Below are 21,063 nucleotides of genomic sequence, written 5' to 3'. Positions count from 1 at the left end.
GCATTACACTACTATTGTATTACTTTTAAGTTACTTTTACCAAAATATCTAGAAATATGGATTTGGAATTCTAAATGCAGTTTATTATGCTCAATGCAGCTCATTGCACTTCTAATAGAGGGTGATGTGGTATAACATAATGACTGAGCTATGCTTAAGGCTAACAACAGTAGAATGCAATAGGCGCAGTGATGGCTCATGATGCAATACAAGGAACAATTATAGCCAGAATTTTGTTAAAAGAAGACAAAAGGTCAAAGTCTGGTCAATTGTGATAGAAATGCTGTAACTTTAGGCTTAAGCCTTCTCATTAAAATCAACAGAGAGTCCACTACCTGTATATTTTAACCCAAAACTTAGACATGTTAAGATAGGCTACACAGTGCAGCTGCTGGCCATTTTGGTGCCCTAACTGGTGAAATACAGTATTAATGTCATCATATGGCCGACTATAAAGATGTAATCTGCCTGTTCCCAGGGATGGGTAGTATTTTTGAAACATGTAATATGTATTTCAAATGCAAAATAGTATTTTGTCATTTGTATTTCATTGGGTTGAAGGAAATGGCTCTGTATTTCGTATCAAAATACTTTATTGGTGTGTATTTTTGTATTTTAAAAATACGGCAAAATACTATATGTGAAAAACACAAAAAAAGTAGATACTACACACAGGTGTAATGAATAATTGGTAATTAGGCAACAATGGTTTATGTTTATCGCAATCAGCTAATGTGAGAACAGCTGTGTTCAACAACACTTACAGCTTTTCAGTGACGGCTATTGCTGAACCATCAGCTCTGGTCTGAAGCACTGGTGTGAAGTCGTACGCAAGTAAAGACGAGCAAGTTTACCTCTGCAAGTTCACATAAGGACACTGACAAAGGCAACCATGTCCCATTGTCTCCATGCCAATCTTCAACAGAAAAATGTCAGATATCTCAACCACAATGACAATAGATGGTAAGGTGTTGAGTGTGTTGGAATTTCCTTTCTTGTAGCATCCTTTTCTGCATTCCACAGTGGGGAGAAGTTCACCTTGTTTAATTAAATAACAATTCTATTTCCTTATTAGCTGCATACTTGAAGTTGGATATTGAGGCACGTCAAGTGTCTCACATACTGGAACTTTAAGATACATAGCCGTGTGATTTTCTTATTCAGTTCTGCACTGGACTTGAATTACAAATTTCGGCACAGATACACAATTATGATTTTGGCCTATTGATTATAATGTGGTTAATTGAAAGCTCTGTCAGTCATTTGGATAAGCATCAGCTAGATGACAATGTAAATGTAAATTCTTGAATTATTCTTAATTCTGATCACACTACATGAACTTGCATACGGTACGACAGGGGCCAAATTGTATTGTTTTTTACTATATAGTTTTAATAGGCTAAATGTTTGGGATAAAAAAAGCTTTTTTTGCAGTGCTTCCTATACTTCCTTGAAAAGTATTTTGAGTAGGCTATTTTCTAAATACAAAAATACAGTATTTTATTTTGATACATAATATTTTGTAGTTTATTTTGATATATTAAAAATGAGGGTATTAGGTATTTTATTTTGAAATACATTCTGATGTATTTTTGCCCATCCCTGCTGTTTCCAGCATTTTGCGATGGTTAGCTTGTCACCTGTGAAGTTATACATGGATTTCTATGCAACACAAAAACATGCGTGCGCAACCAAGAGGCAGAAAGCACCATAGAACAGCATAGAGCAATGCAAAAGAGCAAAAGAATAAAATGAGTTTTTGTGCTGAAAACTGCACCAATTCGAAATCACGATGGTTAGAGAATGTTAAATATGTTCAATATCCCTAACGGAATGCATGTCTTCGCCAAAAATGACAAAATACGATGTTACATTAATAATGCAAATGAACGGCAAACTTTGAAATATAGTCTGAAATTAGATGTTATTATCATTGAGACAACAGGGGTATACAATAAAATCCGATTGTAGCTTACAGCAGCTGACTATTTAGGTTAAGTTTATAACGTTGTGGACGGCCACCAAGCGTCTTCTGCCTCACGGCTGCGCGCGCATCTAGTTTTGTTGGTAAACGGGAAACCCGTGTATATGCTAGGCCTAAGTGACTGACCTATCTGGGTGCGTTTGGAGATGCCTGATGAAATCAGACGTTGTTAAATAGGCATAATTTATCCTGGTGCCACGCACCTTGCATGTAGCTGTTCGCTTATTTCCTCTGTGTACGAAGTTATTGTAACTGAAAGTAATGATAAAAGGCACAACTCCAGGAGGACTTCTTGTCACCATGGTCAATGCATTTTTTATTATATATATATATAACTGTGAGTGTGCGCACATAGCGCATGCGTTACGTTGCACATTATGGCAAAGGCAAAAAAAATCACAATTTCGTTGCGGTTTTTTTTTTTTTTTTTTTTTTTTTAAACATAGTCCAGTATTTCTTTCGAAATTGAAATAAAGTTGTATGGACTGGACTATTTTATTTTTTATTTTTTTAAAGGCGACGAAATTGTGAATTTCCAGAGCGTGTTACTCCACACTCGTCAATCGACTCCTACGGACTTTCCCCTAAAGACGCCAGCTGCAGCAGCAACATTTACGGAAAGGTACTGGCTTGATGAAATTCATTCTTGACTCTCTATCCGACCACATAAAGACCTCGGGATACTTCGGTTTGGCTTTAGGGACCCTCTATTCACTACCACGTAAGTGTAATGTTGTTTGGAACTGTAGAAGAGGTATAAAAATAGCGTTTTGTAGCGGCGAAATGACTTGCCCTGGTCACTTCCAGGCTAACGAGTTTTGACTAAAAACGGTAAAATCGAACTTTCTCAAAACACATCCGAATGACATGATTTTGATGTCAACTCAACGTATGTACTCCCAATCATCCATAAATTGATCTAAAGTGCATTTTACTCCGGATAATTCGTTTAACATGAACTTGAAAGCATACAAGGTTTGTTGGAGTGATTACTAACTCAAATATTGGTATTTTATAGATCATATAAAGGTGTTATTAGTGCTATCGTGCAAATTAATATATTTTTTTCCTTCTGCATATAAACACAATGTGGCTACTCAGGCAAAATATTGTAAACCAAAGTGTTTTATTATTTACACTTACATTAAGAGTCATAACATGTTTTACGTGAATATGTATATTGATAGGGATATAAGATACTTTGATGTTTTGATATGAATGTGTTTTTAATATGAACATTTATTGTACCTGTATTCATGTGGAGTATTGTGTGTAATATCCCCCAGAATAAACATTTAAATGTACTTATTGGTTGTGCATATATTTTAGTTGTACCACCTTAAATTTTCACTGGGGTTGTACCCTTGAAGTACCGATTAGTACCTTTTAAGGGTACTATGTGATAATGATATATACAGGTACAGGTCATTGCAGGTACACAAGTGTACCTTGATGGGTACAGATGGCTAGGGTACACAAATGTACCTGCATTCATGGGTACATTATTGTTCTTCAAAAGGGTACTGCCCCAGCGACAAGCATTTGTACCGACTGTTGGATTCTCTGGTTGTTGCGTTGTGTTTTAGTTCTAATGTCTGTATTGAAGATGGTCAATAAAGCTTGACGGCGGGATCAGGATCGGCGATTAGATGATGACTTATTGTAGATGGTACAATAATGAATAACAGAACACAGGCTAAGTCTCAAACAGTAAAACTGTGCAGAGTCTAACAGTTGTGGTTGTTATTAGAAGCGGCTGCTGAGCCTTCCGACAGAAGATGCTCCTCGGGTCGCTTCCTCGATCCGTCTCCGTGTCAAAACCTAAGACAAAGCCTGTTATACTAAAACATACAAACGTACACAACCCTGCCCTGGCCAGATGGAGATACTAGCCCGAATAGGCAGACATGCTGTCTCCCTCGGCCCATGTTATCACTGATGTTCGTCGGATGTTCTTCAACATCGGCCTGTATGACCTTCCTGCTGGTACACAGGCCTAAGGCACAGTTATGTACAATAATATGGACCTCTCCCTGTTGTATACTACACACAGAAGTAACATATGAACACATCAGAATACAGTGAGAATACCCCAGAATTCTACACGACTTAGGTACACACTGGTACTTCCATTTCTTAGAGTGTAGAAAGCGCTCCCTCTGCCTCCACGGATGTAGCCTGAATAGTACTAGAGCTTCAAACAACTGTTGCGAGTGGGGTGGTCTCCTTTTGGTGGACTCAAAGAGGGCCTACAGTAGTCTTACGGCACTGTCACCTGCATCAACATTACCCAGAGGCGATTCTAGAGTCTGTGGGGTCCCTAAGCAAAAATTCCTAGGGGTCCCTACCGACCAGGGTTCATCAATATGTTAGGCTGTAAATAATCTGACATGAAAAACCTTGTTATTTTGAAAATATAAATATAGCCTAAAGAATAAAAAATAAATAAAAAAATGAATAAATAGAATAAAATACAGTAAATTACTTTAAAAACCCAATACAAACTTTTTACAAAATATAAAGAATAGAAGTGAAATAGTTTTATTGCGGGCCTATACACAAAATGAGTAATTATTATTTCTTGATGAACTCTGTTTTGTCTCCCCTTTCAATATTGTGAATTGTAAATGTGGGCACTACAACACGAGGCACTAGGCTACAATTGTAGCATTGATGGACAGTTTATTCTGGAGCCTGACTTATTCTAATTACGTATTTGGATAAAGTCCATCTTACTTTTATTCTAAAATAGGCTACTTGGTTGACCCATCTCCTGACAATGTTACCATGTTTATTGTTTGCCTACAAGAAATATTAGCATGCAGAGTGAGAAGCGAACTACAGGAGTTGAAGCTGGGAGAAAAATAGCTGGGCCTATAAAGAGAAATGGAAAGAAAATTTTGCATTCATCTTACCCGGTTTCACAAATGCAAAGCCTGTGTATCTGATATGCAACAACGCTGTCACTGTTTGAAAAGAATATCATACCCCACTACGAAAGCGTCACCTTCAAGGTGGCCTATCTGCTCCAAACAGAAGCACAAAAGTGCAATATTGAAGCGCTGGTCGAGGGCTATGCACAGCTAGCAGAATCCTGTGCGTTCGGGTGTTCTTTCTCATATTTGTTTAAGCACCCACGGCTATGTAAATCGATATTGTAAAATAAAAAATTGGACTGCCAGAATAATTTGGCTGGTACAAATCATTTCAGTGGCGGGCCAGCTTTGGCCACCTGTTGCCGACCCATGCCAATTAACCAATTAATGCCTATCATAACTTCATTGAGTCAATGCCAAACTCACTTTGCACCCTCGATTGACGTTTATCACAGTAGCCTAAATATGTACGGATTCTTTGAACTCTTTTGAACACAGATCTTCTGTTTATAAGCATACATGCACAGATGCACTATTTGTACAACAGGACAGGAGCGCACAAAATCACTCAATCAATCTCTATGGACGAAATTCTCGCTTGTCCCACCGGCAAACGCACTGAGATCAGGTCTCGGCTCCCTAGCAGCTCAGGGCTCCAAGCAGTTGCCTGCCTTGCCTGTTGACAAGGTGCGCCTCTGACATTACCACATGACAATAGCCGCCCGTTTTCCGGGATTAAACCCTAGTACTAAGTTTGGATAAGATTGGACATTTTTACTTATTGCAGTGCCCCCATGGACAAAATTTCACGAAATTCAGTGTGCCTCCAAAGAATGTTGTATTGATTACATGTACCAAGTTTGGATAAGATTGGACATATTGGAGATATTGACCGCACCCCCTGTTGTCAGAATTTCACAAAATTCGGTGTGCCTCCAAAGAATGTCGTAATGGTTATGTGTACTAAGTTTGAATAGGATCGGGCATACTGGAGATAATGACAGTGGGGGGCATTCTGTGGACAGAATTTCACAAAATTCAGTGTGCGTCCAAAGAATGTCCTAATGATTATACCAAGTTTGAATATAGGACCTTTACAAGTTCAGATAAAGGCACAACATCATTATAAGCCACTCCCCAAATGTTAATTGACACTTAAAACGGTCGATAAATCAAAATTCAGAAGATTTTTTTGTTAGACTTGGTCTGTAGATGATGTGTACCGAATTCTGTGGGAATCGGTCTAGGAGGAGATAGATTAGTTTCACTTTTGAGTTTTTTGATATAAATGGCGAGAAAATTTGCAATATGGAAATGGGCAGGGCTGGTTAATTGGATGCAGGAGCTCTGAAGGAACAAGAAGAAAATTCCATACGATTCTGGAGATATGAGCAAAAGCGTAAATATGATTATTATAGCGCCCCCTATGGACAAAAATGGGTAATTCCTGTTGTGTGAGATCATGCACTAATTTGGGACCCATGGTAAAGAATTTGAGTCTGTACCTATTACGGTTATGGCTGTAGAAACGGTTCTGCCACAGAAAAATAATAATAATAGGGAAGAATAATCAGAACAAAAACAATAGGGTTCCCGCAGCTTTTCTGCTTGGACCCCTGATAAAAAATGTAAAAAAAAAGGTACTGTAAATGTTGAAAAAAACTGCTTTGAGGCTACTGTATAAGGGATGCCAGTCTCCATGCTGCACAGTACTTTTTGAATGTTGAATGATGTTAAACGTTAAAGGGATACCAGGCATGGTTTTCGTGTTAATTAATCATCTTTGTAAGTTGGTATATGGATAAATGACTCATTACCGGGCTAATGAAGGCTCTCTCGCCCCGCCCCTACTGCCTGTAGGAAGAATATCCCACTTGCAAGTTCGGTGTATCCTACCCGCCGACCTTCAGTCTCACAAGGTCTCAGACATCGTGAGAAGCAGGATCAGTTTACATCCTGCATCCCCAGCACAGAGGCAGGCTAACAAAACGCTAGGGATTGTTGCAAACGTGTGTATAATGGCAGAGCCGGCGAATAAGCAGCGAAAACCCTTGACGGAAGATGCAAAGAAAAGGAAAAGAGCTTCAGACCGAGCGAGGGCTCGCACATGTATCGACACGTACAGACGGTAGGGGGAGCTTCATAGAGGAAAAAGCATCAGGCTTTCCTGGTATCCCTTTAAACTAACTTTACTGTGGTTACTGTCCAAATGTCCTTTGAACTGTCATAGATCTGCGACTATGTTTGCTGCAATTTGTTTTGTTGTTTTGTATCATGTGCTCATTTCCTATCTCTGAAGAATTACACAATCACCTCTTTGTTTCAATAGGCTGCTTTTTCTCATTGATTTCAAATCGTAACCAATCAAAGCACCTTCAAATGCAATCAAACTGTTCTCTTCTGAAAGAACACGAAAGAGTCAGAAATGTCTAATCAAATTACAGTGAAATATGATCAGCTCGTTTCAATTATAACAGGCTAACTTCAATTCTTCAGGAGCATTCAGATTAAAAAAGTACAGTCAGTGTCTGTGTTCTTTTAAACATAGAGAATGTTTCATTTCAGGCATAAGCATAACATAGCAGTGTTGACTGTGAAGAACCTTTGACTAAACGCTTGCATGTGTGTTTTTGTCCATGTCCAAGAGCAAGGAGGCCTGATGAAAATGTATGACTTCACATTGTCAAACAGGTTCTCTCTTGCACCCATTAATGCACTATTTGAAGCGTATCCCGACATGCCAATATAACAGTGTGGTGAGGAGGTAGAGACAACTTGTGCCCAAGGCATGGCTTGGGAGGGAATCAGTTGGTTATTTCATAAACACAGACAGGAGCTGTTATAACCTACAAGCCCCTTTACCAGAGTTAACTGTGTACCTATGCAGTTTTGGCTATGTTGTACAAATCAGACTGACAAAGTATTTAAAGTAATGTGTTCTCTTAGGATGATAACTGTATGTCTTATAAGAGCATAAGCAATCATTAAATGATAAAAAAGTACTCATGAACAATGTAACCTGTTTTATGTCCAAATATGTTTCACCTCTGTATAAAATGTACAGATTCAAGTGATACTGAGATTCAAATATCAGAAAATGTTGGGAATGTTACGAAATATCTGTTGTGTTTTTACCGGAGAAAACCAGTCTGGTTACTTTTTGAAGTTTATTTTTATCTCTCCCCCTATCAGTTTTATCCATTTCCTCTATCAAAACTATCACGGCTGCACGATGGAGAGTTTTGGGGAGGCACTGCAGAAACTGAAGGAAGTCTATAAGCAGGAGGTAAAAGGTAAGATGTAGTCTCATGTCACTGCTCCACCTGCTGGAGACACTGTGCAACTACAGGCACTGTAATACTCCTTCCTTTACTGTATTGCGTTGCTGTGCAATGTTAACATCTTAAAACAAATGTGTTGAAAATAACACAACTTGTGTTGTTTTTAACATCTATGTTTAGATAGGGACAACACAGTTTGTGTTGTTTCTAACACATTCATTTTAAGAGTGTAAATTACTCTGAGTGAACATTGGACAGGTGTGAAGTTCTGGTCTTTTCTATGTTTTATTCTGTTCTGTTTGCCTTCATAGGATGGCAGGAAAAAATGCTTGGATTGACAAATCAAAAGAACACGTAAGTGCATTATCCAATGTCATGTGAAATAATACACAACAGTTTAAGAAAGGGAAAGTTCCTCTAGGGGTGTCAAACTTAAGGCCCGGAGGCCAGATCAGGCCTACCTAGTTTTATAAGGCACCCCAGATGTTTTAGGTGGGAATGGAAAATTAGAAAAGAAAAAGATATTCACATTCAGTTTTTTAACAATGTTTAACAATGTGTAATAAGCAACATATCTATGGTATGATAAATTGATTAAACCTAGCACTACAAACCATCCTCTGGAAGGAAGAGGCAGAAAAAACTCACATGGAAGTAGGGTATAGCCAGGGGTGAAAGTAGTTTTTATTTCTTGGCGGTACTATCATATAGAGTCATAATGCGCGCACAGAGCCCGCGCCGAAAATTTCACTTAGCCTAATTATTTATTATTTATTTATTTGTTTATTTACTGTATTATAGTCTACTTATCAAGCATTCACTAGGACTTCTTTTCACTCTAGTATCACCCTTTAACCCATCTGTTTTTGATTATGAATAAATTGCAAACACTTCAAAGTCAAAGTCAAAGTCAAAGTCAGCTTTATTGTCAATTTCTTCACATGTTCCAGACATACAAAGAGATCGAAATTACGATTCTCTCTATCCCACGGTGAAGACAAGACATATTTTACCAATTTAAGTCCACAGACAAACATAACATTCAGTAAACAAAAAAGTAAGTAAATAAGAGGGCACATATAATAATGAAAAAAATAAGAGCAGCAAAATTTGGTTTAAATTGTGCATAGACAGTCAATAAAATACTAGTGCAAAGTCAGGCCAATAAAAGGCTTGGGTAGTTCTGTTTGACCTAAGTAAGAAAGAAAGTGACATAGTGGTGCAAGTTATGTAAGAGCAGCAGAAGTGTTGTGTTTTCAGGACAACAACAACAAGTGTGCAAGTGTGCAAGTGGAGTAGTGCACGCGGCCATTGTGGGTCCAATGTCCAGGATGTTATGTAGCTGAGGGTGGAGGGGGGAGAGGAGGGAGAGAGTTCAGCATCCTTACAGCTTGGTGTATGAAGCTGTTGGTGAGTCTGGTAGTGCGGGAGCGCAGGCTTCTGTACCTCTTCCCAGAGGGCAGTAGATCGAACAGATTGTGAGCGGGGTGACTTGCATCACTCACAATTTTGGTCGCCTTGCGGGTGAGGTGGGTGGTGTAAATGTCCTTCAGGGAGGGGAGTGAAGCACCAATAATCCTTCCAGCTGTGTTCACTATGCGCTGCAGGGCTTTCCTGTTGTATTCAGTGCAGCTTCCGCCCCACACAGCGATACAGCTGGAGAGGATGCTCTCAATGGTGCCTCGGTAGAATGTGGTCATGATGGCTGGTGGAGCACTTGCTCGCCTGAGTTTCCGCAGGAAGTACAGGCGGCGCTGAGCTCTCTTCGCCAGTGATGCAGTGTTGGTGGTCCAGGAGAGGTCTTCGCTGATGTGCACCCCCAGGAATTTGGTGCTGCTCGCTCTCTCCACCACAGCACCGTCGATGGTCAGTGGCAGGTGTTGGGTGTGACCTCTCCGGAAGTCAACAACAATCTCTTTGGTCTTGCTGACGTTCAGCAGGAGGTTGTTGTCCCTGCACCACGTGGTCAGATGGTCGACCTCCAACCTGTATTGAGTCTCGTCGCCCTTGGTGATGAGACCCACCAGAGTTGTGTCGTCAGCAAATTTCACTATGTGATTGTTGCTGTAGGTTGCAGTGCAGTCATGCGTCAGCAGGGTGAAGAGCAGCGGACTGAGCACGCAGCCTTGGGGGGCCCCTGTGCTCAGTGTGATGCTGCTTGAGGTATTGTTGCCAACACGTACTACTTGAGGCCTCTGACAGAGGAAGTCCAGTAGCCAGTTGCAGAGGTAGGTACTGAGTCCCAGTTTGTCAAGTTTGCAGATGAGTTGTTGTGGTATTATGGTGTTGAATGCAGAACTGAAGTCTATAAACAGCAATCTCACATATGAGTCTCTTTTTTCCAGGTGGGTGAGGGCTGGGTGGAGGGCAGAGCAGATTGCATCCTCTGTAGACCGCTTGGCTCGGTATGCAAACTGGAAGGGGTCCAGGGTGGGGGGGAGAATGGATTTGATATGTGACATGACAAGCCGCTCAAGGCACTTCATGATGATGGGTGTCAGTGCCACAGGGCGGTAGTCATTGAAGCAGGATGGAGCAGTTTTCTTCGGCACAGGTATGATGGTGGCAGCTTTGAAACATGATGGGACGATGGCTTGCTTCAGGGAAGTGTTAAAGATGTCTGTGAAGACATCCTTAAGCTCCCCTGCGCAGTCCTTCAGCGCACGACCTGGGATGTTGTCTGGACCTGTTGCCTTACGGGTGTTGATAGCAGCAAGTGTCCTCTTCACGCTGTCGGCAGAGAGGCACAGGGGCTGCTCATGTAGAGGGGGATGGGTCTTCTGTGGGCACTTAATTTCAACCTTTATTTATTTATTTAGCCTAGTTACTCTGCTCGCTCCCACTTCCAATCGTTTTTTTTATATAGGCTACTGTATATCATGAAACACGTTTCTTTGAGTCATGCCTTTTTATTTGGGAGACTGCAACATACTTCTGTCCGCTAAAACACTTTCATTATTGCTGCGCAAGATCTGGTTAAGCCGTACACGCGCTGTCTGTCTCTTGTCTCTCCAGCAAAACACTGCACACATAAAACCAGAATAGGCTATTTAAACATCAACATATTTTTCTTTAGCCTGTATGTTTTTTTTTATTTGGGAGACTTTCCGAAAAACGTCCGTCTGCTAAAACACTTTGGATACCAGTGCACGTTGGCGCAATTACTGTAGGCTACTGTACGCACGCTATAGCTTGCTCGTTGTCTGTCCAGCTGCACGGGAGGTTTAGACACAATTCAGATACAGTTCAGAACGATGTATATGAAATATATTTTGGGGGAAACGTGTTGCTTCTGGTAATTTGACGTTACCAGTTGTGTTGTCATGCTGAAAGTGCTATATTTTTCAGAGATAGTATAGTTTTCTTTCCGGTACGGCGTTCCCTCTCCAAATATTTTAGTGGTACTCCGTACCGGCCACTACCGGCTTACTTTCACCCCTGGGTATAGCAGTATATGACAATATGCAGAAGAATGCTAATGACCATGACAGTGACGGCCCTCATGAGGTCTCATTCCAAAAAATCTAGCCACTACCTAATATACACTCTTGTACACTCTTGTGCTCTAGTGATTTAGTTCATCCAACAAAATGAGTTGTGCATATGAAAAGCTTAATGACTTGTCATTGTCTTGTACAGTGATGCAAAACGAATTGAGGAGCTCCTCGGTAGGAACCAGCAGCTACGAGACCAGCAGCGCTCTTTGACTGAAAACATCAAACAACTTGAGAATAGGTGGGAAGTGTATCTCTCTCTTTCTCTTTCTCTCTGTATGTGTGTGTGTGAGTGTGTGTGTGTGTGTGTGTTATGCAGAGGATTTGGGTGTAAAGCCTCTGCTATACTTCAGGGCCGACTCTAGGGCAGTGGTGGGCAGAACAAACATTGTGTTTTGCCCACCCAAACAAAGCCTAGGTTTTTATATAACATGCAAACACACAGTGACAACATTTCAATAGCAATAATACAAACACACACACACACACACACATACACACACACACACAATATATGAACATTACAATAGATACAAATTGACAGTTATTGTGGTTAAAAAAGTGGTAGTTGTAATACCTATATAATAACTATAATAACAGTGTCACAGGGTGATTTGAGGAAAGAGGACCGATACAGACTGGGTGGTGTTGTAAACGTGAAGGTGAGGTCCTGTTGTGTGTGTGTGTGTGTGACCTTCATACTAGGTTGCGGGCAGGGCTGTGTGACCGTTGTATTGTGACGCAGGATGTGGCCAACAGAAGGCAGCAGGAATATGAGAAGTCTCAGCTCCAGAGCCTCCAGCACATCTCAACCTTAGGTAGCAGCCCTTACCAACTAATGGTGCAATCCATTTGTCCAATGTGCTCGTCTTACGAGTAGTAAGTTGTCCGAAAAACGTATTATTACACGGTATACAGTATTTTGAGTATATATAGCATTTACATAGGCTATATTATCTGAGTTTGCTTAAAATAAAACGGTCAACTCTCCAAGTCACTTGCCTGCTAGTCAGTCACAGACAGTGTTCCTAAAGTACTGCCAGGGAAGTATAAATGTGCCAGAAGTTGTTGAAGCAAAATGACAATTTGAATTACCAGTACAGTACATGTTTTCAATAAAAAATAATTGTAACATCACTTCATTTTTTTCTGCATTGCAATTTGACGGAAATTGAAAAAAGAACACAGCATATGATTATGAAGTTCATGTAATATACACATTTAGGGACAGAAAACAAAATCTCTGAAATTCATAAATATTCTTCAATAACTTCTGGCACATTTATGCCTCCATACTGGCATAGCTTTGATTGACATTCAACTGACAGCCCTGATTCTCCTCCACTCCATGTAGGGAGGGAGATAGCCACACTGAGAAGGGACAACAAGAGACTGTATGAGGAGGTCAAGAACCTGCGTACAGCTCTGAGGTGAGCCCATCTCCCCTCCAGCTTCTGAGGAGTTGCCTACAGCAGTGTTTCTCTAACTTTTTCAGACCAAGGACCACTTAACCAATAAAAAAACCCCACACGGACCACCTAGCTTGCTTATTGTCTTTGCACCTTGCTTATTGTGTCAGAGGATTCATATGATTTAAACTGCCGTAGCTTATACATAGGCAGTAGAACTGTTTGGATTTGCATACAAGTTGGTTCAATATTGCAAACAACTCATCTATATTATATTTTACCACGTCTGCTCGCGGACCACTTGAAATAGCTTGCTGACCACCAGTGGTCCCCGGACCACACTTTGAGAAACACTTTTCTCTGTAGGCCCTACGGTATCCACCCCTGAGATCCAGTATTAGAAACTTTATTAGTGGTGATATGTGACGTAAATAGGTGAGGGAAACAATAGATGTTTCTGTAAATAGAGCAGGGGAAATAATAAGTATTGAACACGTCAACATTTCTTTCCATAAGTATACTTCCAGTGAGGCTAATCGTATGAATTTTTCACCAGACGTTATTAACTCAGGTAATCCACACATATAAAAAAAAATCCAAACATTAAAGTCCATAAATAAAGTGTAATAAAGTGGAATGACACAGGAAAAAAGTATTGAACATGCATACTGGCATTTCTTAAATACTTTGTGGAAAAGCCTTTGTTTGTAATGACAGCTTCAAGACATTTCCTGTATGACGAAACTAATCAGTCGCAGTATTCAGGTGTGATTTTGGCCCATCCTTTAAACAGATAGTCTTTAAATCTTGAATATTCCAGGGGTCCCTCTTGTAAATCCTGATTTTTAGTTCTTCAATTCAATCTTCAAAATCAATCTTCAATTGGATTTAAGCCAGGGCCTTGATTTCCTTTCTTTGAAACCTTTGGTGTATGCTTTGGATCGTTGTCCTGCTGAAAGGTCGACCCACATCTCATCCTCATCATCCTTGTGGATGGCAAGATTCTCCTTGAAAAAATGGCTCCATTCCTCATTACTTTAACTGTATGAAGTCTGCCAGTACCATGCGATGCCTCCACCTCCAAACCTCACTGTTGGTGTGGTATTTTTAGGGTGATGTACAGTGCCATTTCTCCTCCAAACATGATGTGTAGTATGCCATCTAAAAAGTTAAATTTTGCAGACTACATTCACTCAGTATTTCTTAGGCTGGTCCAAATGTTGCGTGGCAAACTTTAAACAAGCTTCAACATGTTTTTTCCTCAGTAATGGAGTCATGCGGGGTGAGCGTACATAGAGGCCATGGAGGTGGAGTGCATTACCTATGATTTTCTCTGTAACAATTGTACTTGCTGCCTCCAAGTCTTTCTGGAATTTTCTCTGACTGGTCCTTGGCTCTTAGGCTACTCTTCTGTCTATCCTTCTGACTCTCTGGTCGGAAATATTGTGAGGAGCTCCTGTGCATGGTCAGTTGATGATGCAGTGATGTTCCCTCCACTTGCAGATAATGGCCCCAATGCTGCTTACCGGAATATTGAAATGCATCTGTAACAGTTCCATCGATATGTTTTGCAACAATAAGGTTGCGAAGGGAGAGCTCTTTGCTTTTATCCATCATGAGATGTTTTTTTTGTGGTGACGAAAAACCTTTTTATAGCCCATCGATATGTACTAACCCAGCTTATATTAATTTGCACAGATAGGAGGGATAATTACTCTCTACCTTGTTACAGATTCCAGCTCGTTCCTTGCCTTGGTGTATTGCTTTTTCTTAGTGTGTTCAGTACTTATGGACTTTACCTATGGACTTTTTTATATGTGTGGATTACCTGAGTTAATACTAATGTTTGGTGCAAATTTCATGTGAATAACCTCACTAGAAGTATACTTACTGAAAAAAATGTTGATGTGTTCAATACTTATTTCCCCTGCTGTATCTGATTCAGGGGTATCTGAATCTATTACCCCACAAATTGTGCAATCCTGTGTACAGCTATGTGGTTTATTTGTATTATTTTGAAAGACACGGGCCATGATCACAAACAGATCAAATGTTTTTTTTCTCTCTTTCCTATGAATGTGTTCACTGTTGTTTTAGGAATCAGAATGGGCGCTTGGCTGAGACAGCATCCCCAGAAGTAAAGCGGTCACCAACACCAGGCTCTCCACTGTCTCTGCTGCTTAGTGCTGCCCAAATGTCTACCGCTTCACCAACAGGGGGCACCGTCCAAAAGAGTGAGGCAGGGCACAGCGGCCTCTCCATGACTGAGGGTATTAACAGCAGAGAAACACTGCAATGAGCAATGACCATTTACACAAGTGTAGTGTGGACGTTCTGAACCGAGTTCTCAACGACACCATTTCCACACACACACACACACACACACACATATATATATATATGGAAATATAAATAGATAAATATTTAAAATAATATAAATTAAAATTGTTGGTTATCAGTTGGTTTTAGGATTTTTTCATAGATTAATTCATTCATTATCCAATTATATACTCATTGTGTATGTGGTCTGTCTTGAATCTTGTCATACAGACAGCAAGTCTGTGGATGGAATGAGCCAGCCACAGAGTTTTGTGAGTGACACACACACACACACACACACACACACACACACACACACACACACACACACACACACACACACACTATGACTTCAACTTCTCTTGGTGCTATGGCTTAAACTTCTCTGGGTGTTCTCAAGGCTTATGTTCTGTGAACACCGCCCCATCTTCCTACCAGCTCATGGGCTAATGTCACAGGCTCCTATGTGGAAACATCCCCTTTTTACTCTGTTACCTCACAGCCAATGAAAGGGATCATTTCAAAAAGATGATATTGTGTAGGCCTATATCATAAAATTACCAACGTCATCAGAGGTCAGCTTTTTAAATTAAGCAGTTCCATATAATTAACAAAAACATACATCTCACATGGCTACTGTCACCACTCTCCCTCAGAGGTATTATATCAAAACCTATATAAGCTTTTACGCTGGGTTGTTTTACGCATGAAAAGGAATTGGCTCTCAGTAAATTCTCTCTGAGGATGATGGATGACTGTGCTTATCACAACAGGAGCTGAGTCAGTACAACACCCCTCCTCTCTCCCAGCCGTCACCTCTCACCGAGGCCTGGAGGACGGTTCAGAACATCGGCCGGAAACCCCCAGCTCCACAGAGAAGGTAGTCTATTCTACTACTACGTCACAAAGAGCAGGTGTTATTTTCAGAGGCGGACATCCCGGGTTCAGAAAGTAAGTCCTACCAAATATTTGATCCAACCATTTAGTAAACCAGCTCATCCTAATTAGCAGCCAGGTAGATTAGATAGTTAGTGATATTGCCTGTGCTGGGGTGGTGGTAGTGTAATGTTTAAGGAGCTGGACTAGCATGCAATAGCTAGTAACCCAGAATGTTACCCAGCAGCTATGGCCGCACTTTTACTTTCTGGACCCGGGATGTCTAGAAATCTAGACGCGCCCAGGGCTAGTCTAGCAACTCTCCGTTGGCTTGTGAGCTCCAGAAATCGAAACTCAATCAGGCCAATGAAATCGTGTATAGAGTCGTTAGGTGGGCTTAACATAATGATTGATGGCAGAGTTGCAACGGTTTGGCTTGAATTCCCTGCTACTTGAAAACAAATAAGATGAATGTTGCTGTTGGCGAACAGTGTGGGAAACGCATGGGACTCGCTGTCCTATTGCGTGCAGAGGGAATTTGAAAGACAACTGATTATCCCGCCCCTCGGACTGAGCACTGCGAACGGTGAGTGCCCAGACCCTACATTTTAATGTGGGTCTGGCTTGTCAGGCTAGGGATGTCCACCTCTGGTTATTTTGTATACAGGACATATAGGGTGACCAGATTGTGTCCTCGTTTTGGTTTGTGAAAAAGAGGGCACAAGAGAAAACACTGCTACAAAAGGCTATTTTAAACTAATTTATGAACGACAGAGAGAAACGCAATGCAAATTGGGTGTACACACTTTTGAGGCTCTAGAAGAACAAAATCCTGGACGATTTTTAGGTCTCAAAAAGAGGACATGTCCTGGAAAAAGAAGACATCTGATTACCCTAGGAAATATACACTGGGCCTTGTTTACCATTACTAGCACTGTGCTATGACTATCATAACCAAGAGTGTGAATGTTCAAAGTGTGTGTTTAAATGCACACATTTCACAAAAAGGGTTTCAAAATGATGGTGTGTATACTTGTGCTGTCCCTCAGCTTGAAACCTTCCTTGCCACCCTTTTTTCCTCAGAGCCAGAAGCACGGATGCATCAGAAAGTTTGTACACAGCCTCAATGCTCTTGCTGAAGAACAACCCTTTTAACTCCACACCCACCACACCAGTGGAAAAATGGGGATCCTCAAAGGTCCACGCCCCGATTCCCTACCGACCACAACCCATCAAAACCCACAAGTTCCCCCAACCCTGGCAGCTGCCGGACAACCCCGACTGGGTGACCATGTCCGTCATGGCTGAGGGAGGCACGGTGATCCACCACAACCCCAAAATGCTGCAGTTGCCGACCATGATCCACAGCACGTCCCACCAAAGCACCCAGGAGAGGGTCCTCAGTGCACAGAGATTCTGGGCTAACCTCAACCCTGCAATGAAAGGCAACGAAGATGCCCCCAGGAGCCTGTCGGAACACGACGAGGGTGTCACAAATATGGAAGAGACAGCTAGGTCTAGGCCAGCCTCAGCTTCAGAGACCAGCCAGAGCTGGAAGACTGCTGATGCAGTGGGTGTGCCAGGTGAACCAGGTGAGGGTGTGGATGGTGTGCCAGATGACATCGTGGACAACGAAACCCCTTTAGACCTGTCAGAGTCTGGCCGTGCCAAAGCAGTCAAGAGTCCATGGGAGGCTCCGGTCAAGGCGACTCCCCCAGCAGACTCCCCCAGCTCCTCGTCCTCCTCATCATCACCACCTACACCGTCGTCATCCTCGTTGGAGTCGCCTGGCTCTCAGAGTGAGCAGAGACTGGGAGAGTTTAATTTGCAGGTGAGGAATGCAAAGGCATCATTTGCAAGGGCGGGGCGACGGACTGGGGGTAAAACCAGTACTGATTACTAGGGCCCCAAGGGGAGGGAGGGCCCTTGAAAAGTCTGGAATATATTTTATTATATTTATTATGGGGGCCCATCAGGACTACCTATGCATATGGCCCCAGGATCTTGTTACGTCCCTGTGCAAGGGAGAGTTAAAATACATTGACTTTAGCTGCTTTCAGACAAGTCCTCCACAGTATATGCTCATACTGCGTTTCCACCGTTTTTTTCAAACGGTGGTCCGCAGAACATGCAGACTTACACGTACTGTAGGTCTGAAAGCAGCTTATGTTTACATGCACAGCAATGATCCGAGTATTGATCTTCTTCAGTATAAGAAAATATTGCGATTATGGTGTTTACATAAGTTTTTGATAGAATATTCTATTCATACTCATGTAACACACCATAGCTCATTACTAGACAGTTGAAAGTGTCTACAGAAAATTATAGGATGTTAGAATATGATTAAGGTGTATGCATGCATACAATGCACCTTAAAAATGTGACAAAGATCAGAATTCTCATTCGGAATATTGTCTTAATCGGGTTAATATCAGAATATTAATGTCCATGTAAACGTACTCATAGATCCATTACTTTGGAGGAAGACTTGGGTATACTGGAGGTATACACTGGCTGTCTTTCCTATTATCTGTCTCAGCAGTGGCAGGGTTGGGGGACAGGAACATTTGAGTGGTGATTTGCATGTTTAAAGGCCAAAACTAGCTCTGCAACTTTTTGGAACTGTTTTGGGTTATTCACCTGACATGAATTAAACAAAACAACAGTTAGCTTTATGATAAAGCAAGCAACATACATTTTTATCATTCCATGTGACTATCCAGTTACTTTGGCTCTTGTTATCCTATTTCAGTAAAGGGAAACATGGAAAACAATGTGTTTTGCCATTTAAAAAGATTTGTCATGCAAGTGTTGTATACGACAACTGTACATTTTATATCACATTTATGTCACTTTTAGACACTTTTTTGTATGATAAAAGTTCTTGTGTTCATCAGATATAACCTGAAACATTCCTCATAATAATGTTGGTGCCATAATGGTGTTAACTGGAAAGACAAAGAGAAGATTGCAATCTGGCGTGGTCTGGTGTGGCCTCTGGTGGTCTTGGGGAAGTTAGCAAGAAATGCTAACTTTGCTAGCAACAACTTAAACCACAGTATACAAACATTGCTACCATTTGTTATTGGTCCGCAGAATTGTGTCTCACCTATACAGGACGCTACTGATGAGGATGTCCTGGCCGCAGAGAATAGCAAGACAGACGAAATTGTGGACCTTTGTACGGGCAAAAAGAAACCGAAAGTGTCTGCATTCACACTATCTCTCCAGCCAGGTAAGATGTTACATTACATTACATTACATTTAGTAGACCTTCTTGACCAAGATGTCCTTTGTATGCCCAGAAACATACAGTCTCTTTGTCTAGAATTAGCTTGTGCAGCCACAAGTACCGGTATACATGGTTGATAGGAGAGTGATTACTTTTTCATTTCTCATTTTGCATGATGACTGTATCTCTCGCTCCCTCTCTCTCTCTCTCTCTCACACACACACACACCCATACACACACACACACACACACACAATGTGTTCTTACCTGTCTCTCCCTCTTACCCTTGGGGGGAACAGTGGTGGTCTTGGAGAACATGAAAAGAAGTCTCTGTGCACAGAACCCCAGTGACGGCTGGGTGACGAGGCAGGAGAAGGAGAAAGAGGAGTGGGAAGATGAGGTGGAAGAGGAAGAACAAAGCAACCAGAGGAAACGACTGAGACTAGAGCAAGAATGTGAGACTAATGATATATTCTAGTATGAAATGTTGTCTCTTTTTGTTATACAGATCACTTCTCAATGACTGATACCTACCTACAAAAGCATTCATTCATTCACAAGTGATATCAAGTCCCCACAAGCCTACACGAAACATCAAATTTAAATGCGTTAGTCTTTATTTTGTCTGTACTCTATATCAGATGGCAACATGGTTGTTGGATCATATGGTTCTGTCTGATATCTTCTGTGCAGCTCTGCAGCCACCTGGACTTATTATGGAGAAGCGGGCAAGGATGGGCGGACGGCCTAAGGAGAAAAGACCAGAGGAGCAGGGATGACCACTCACTACCAGCATGCAGTGGCTGGATGAGGACAGAAGCACTAGCCAGGCTTCCATTACAGCTTTGAGCAAAACTTGGGTTTTTATCTTGTTATGATAGTCATTCCAGATAAATGGAACAACAGATCTACTAAAATCTGATACGTTTCGGCAGTTTGACTTCAATTGCAGCCACCAAAAGCCATGGTAGTTAGACATTGAGGGTGTACAGAATGTGAAAGGAGGAAAATAAATCAATTATACTTTGTAGAGAGACAATGGATGACAATTTTGGGTGGAGATTGTCCACAATTATAATTATAAATTCTGCATTTATGCATTTTGTTATTGCTTGGAGTAGGCATTTGATGCCTCACCTCAAGCCAATATAATTCTGTTAGGTCTGAAAAACCACATCAGACAAGTGTATAACTTTTTTTGCGATATTTGTGAGTTAAAAAAAAAAATAAATAAATATATATATATATATATATATATATATATATATATATATATATATATATATATATATATATATATATACTGCATGCTGGTATATATATATATATATATATATATATATATATATATATATATATAGATATGAATTTCCATTACTCGTTTTTCATTTCGCAATTTAGAATTGCATGTTTCAGGGTTAATGGAAACTTGCCTACTGAGGGTTTTGAGCCCATGGGAATTATTCTGACTGGTCATATCAGTCACTCACATAAAAACTTTGATAATAAAATATACAATATAAGTGGACAATAAAGTGTAAACTTCAATACTATATCTGTCAGATTACTTTTTGATCAAATATCATAAG

At 40.9% G+C, this 21,063-nt stretch overlaps 1 protein-coding gene across 4 annotated transcripts in view; it reads left to right on the top strand.

The window, feature by feature from the left end:
- The window catches only part of rbbp8l (retinoblastoma binding protein 8-like), a 29,235-nt gene extending 8,520 nt beyond the window's left edge, over nucleotides 1-20,715 (top strand). For 3 of the 4 annotated variants that reach the window (XM_042098686.1, XM_042098688.1, XM_042098689.1), the window contains 12 exons: nucleotides 8,053-8,153; nucleotides 8,453-8,495; nucleotides 11,781-11,876; nucleotides 12,341-12,453; nucleotides 12,990-13,065; nucleotides 15,142-15,314; nucleotides 15,595-15,635; nucleotides 16,137-16,243; nucleotides 17,323-18,070; nucleotides 19,339-19,477; nucleotides 19,774-19,929; nucleotides 20,168-20,715. In XM_042098686.1, coding sequence (XP_041954620.1) covers nucleotides 8,053-8,153; nucleotides 8,453-8,495; nucleotides 11,781-11,876; nucleotides 12,341-12,453; nucleotides 12,990-13,065; nucleotides 15,142-15,314; nucleotides 15,595-15,635; nucleotides 16,137-16,243; nucleotides 17,323-18,070; nucleotides 19,339-19,477; nucleotides 19,774-19,929; nucleotides 20,168-20,253 — 1,879 coding nt within the window. In that variant the 3' untranslated portion in view covers nucleotides 20,254-20,715. The remainder of the gene's footprint in view (nucleotides 1-8,052; nucleotides 8,154-8,452; nucleotides 8,496-11,780; nucleotides 11,877-12,340; nucleotides 12,454-12,989; nucleotides 13,066-15,141; nucleotides 15,315-15,594; nucleotides 15,636-16,136; nucleotides 16,244-17,322; nucleotides 18,071-19,338; nucleotides 19,478-19,773; nucleotides 19,930-20,167) is intronic. The other variant, XM_042098687.1, reaches the window with a different exon arrangement.
- The last annotated feature ends 348 nt before the right edge of the window (nucleotides 20,716-21,063 follow it).

This window comes from Alosa sapidissima, chromosome 7, assembly GCF_018492685.1.
Source record: "Alosa sapidissima isolate fAloSap1 chromosome 7, fAloSap1.pri, whole genome shotgun sequence".
Classification (NCBI taxonomy): domain Eukaryota; kingdom Metazoa; phylum Chordata; class Actinopteri; order Clupeiformes; family Clupeidae; genus Alosa; species Alosa sapidissima.
Note: the sequence above shows the minus strand (reverse complement) of the source record. Positions and strands in the feature narration are given on the sequence as shown.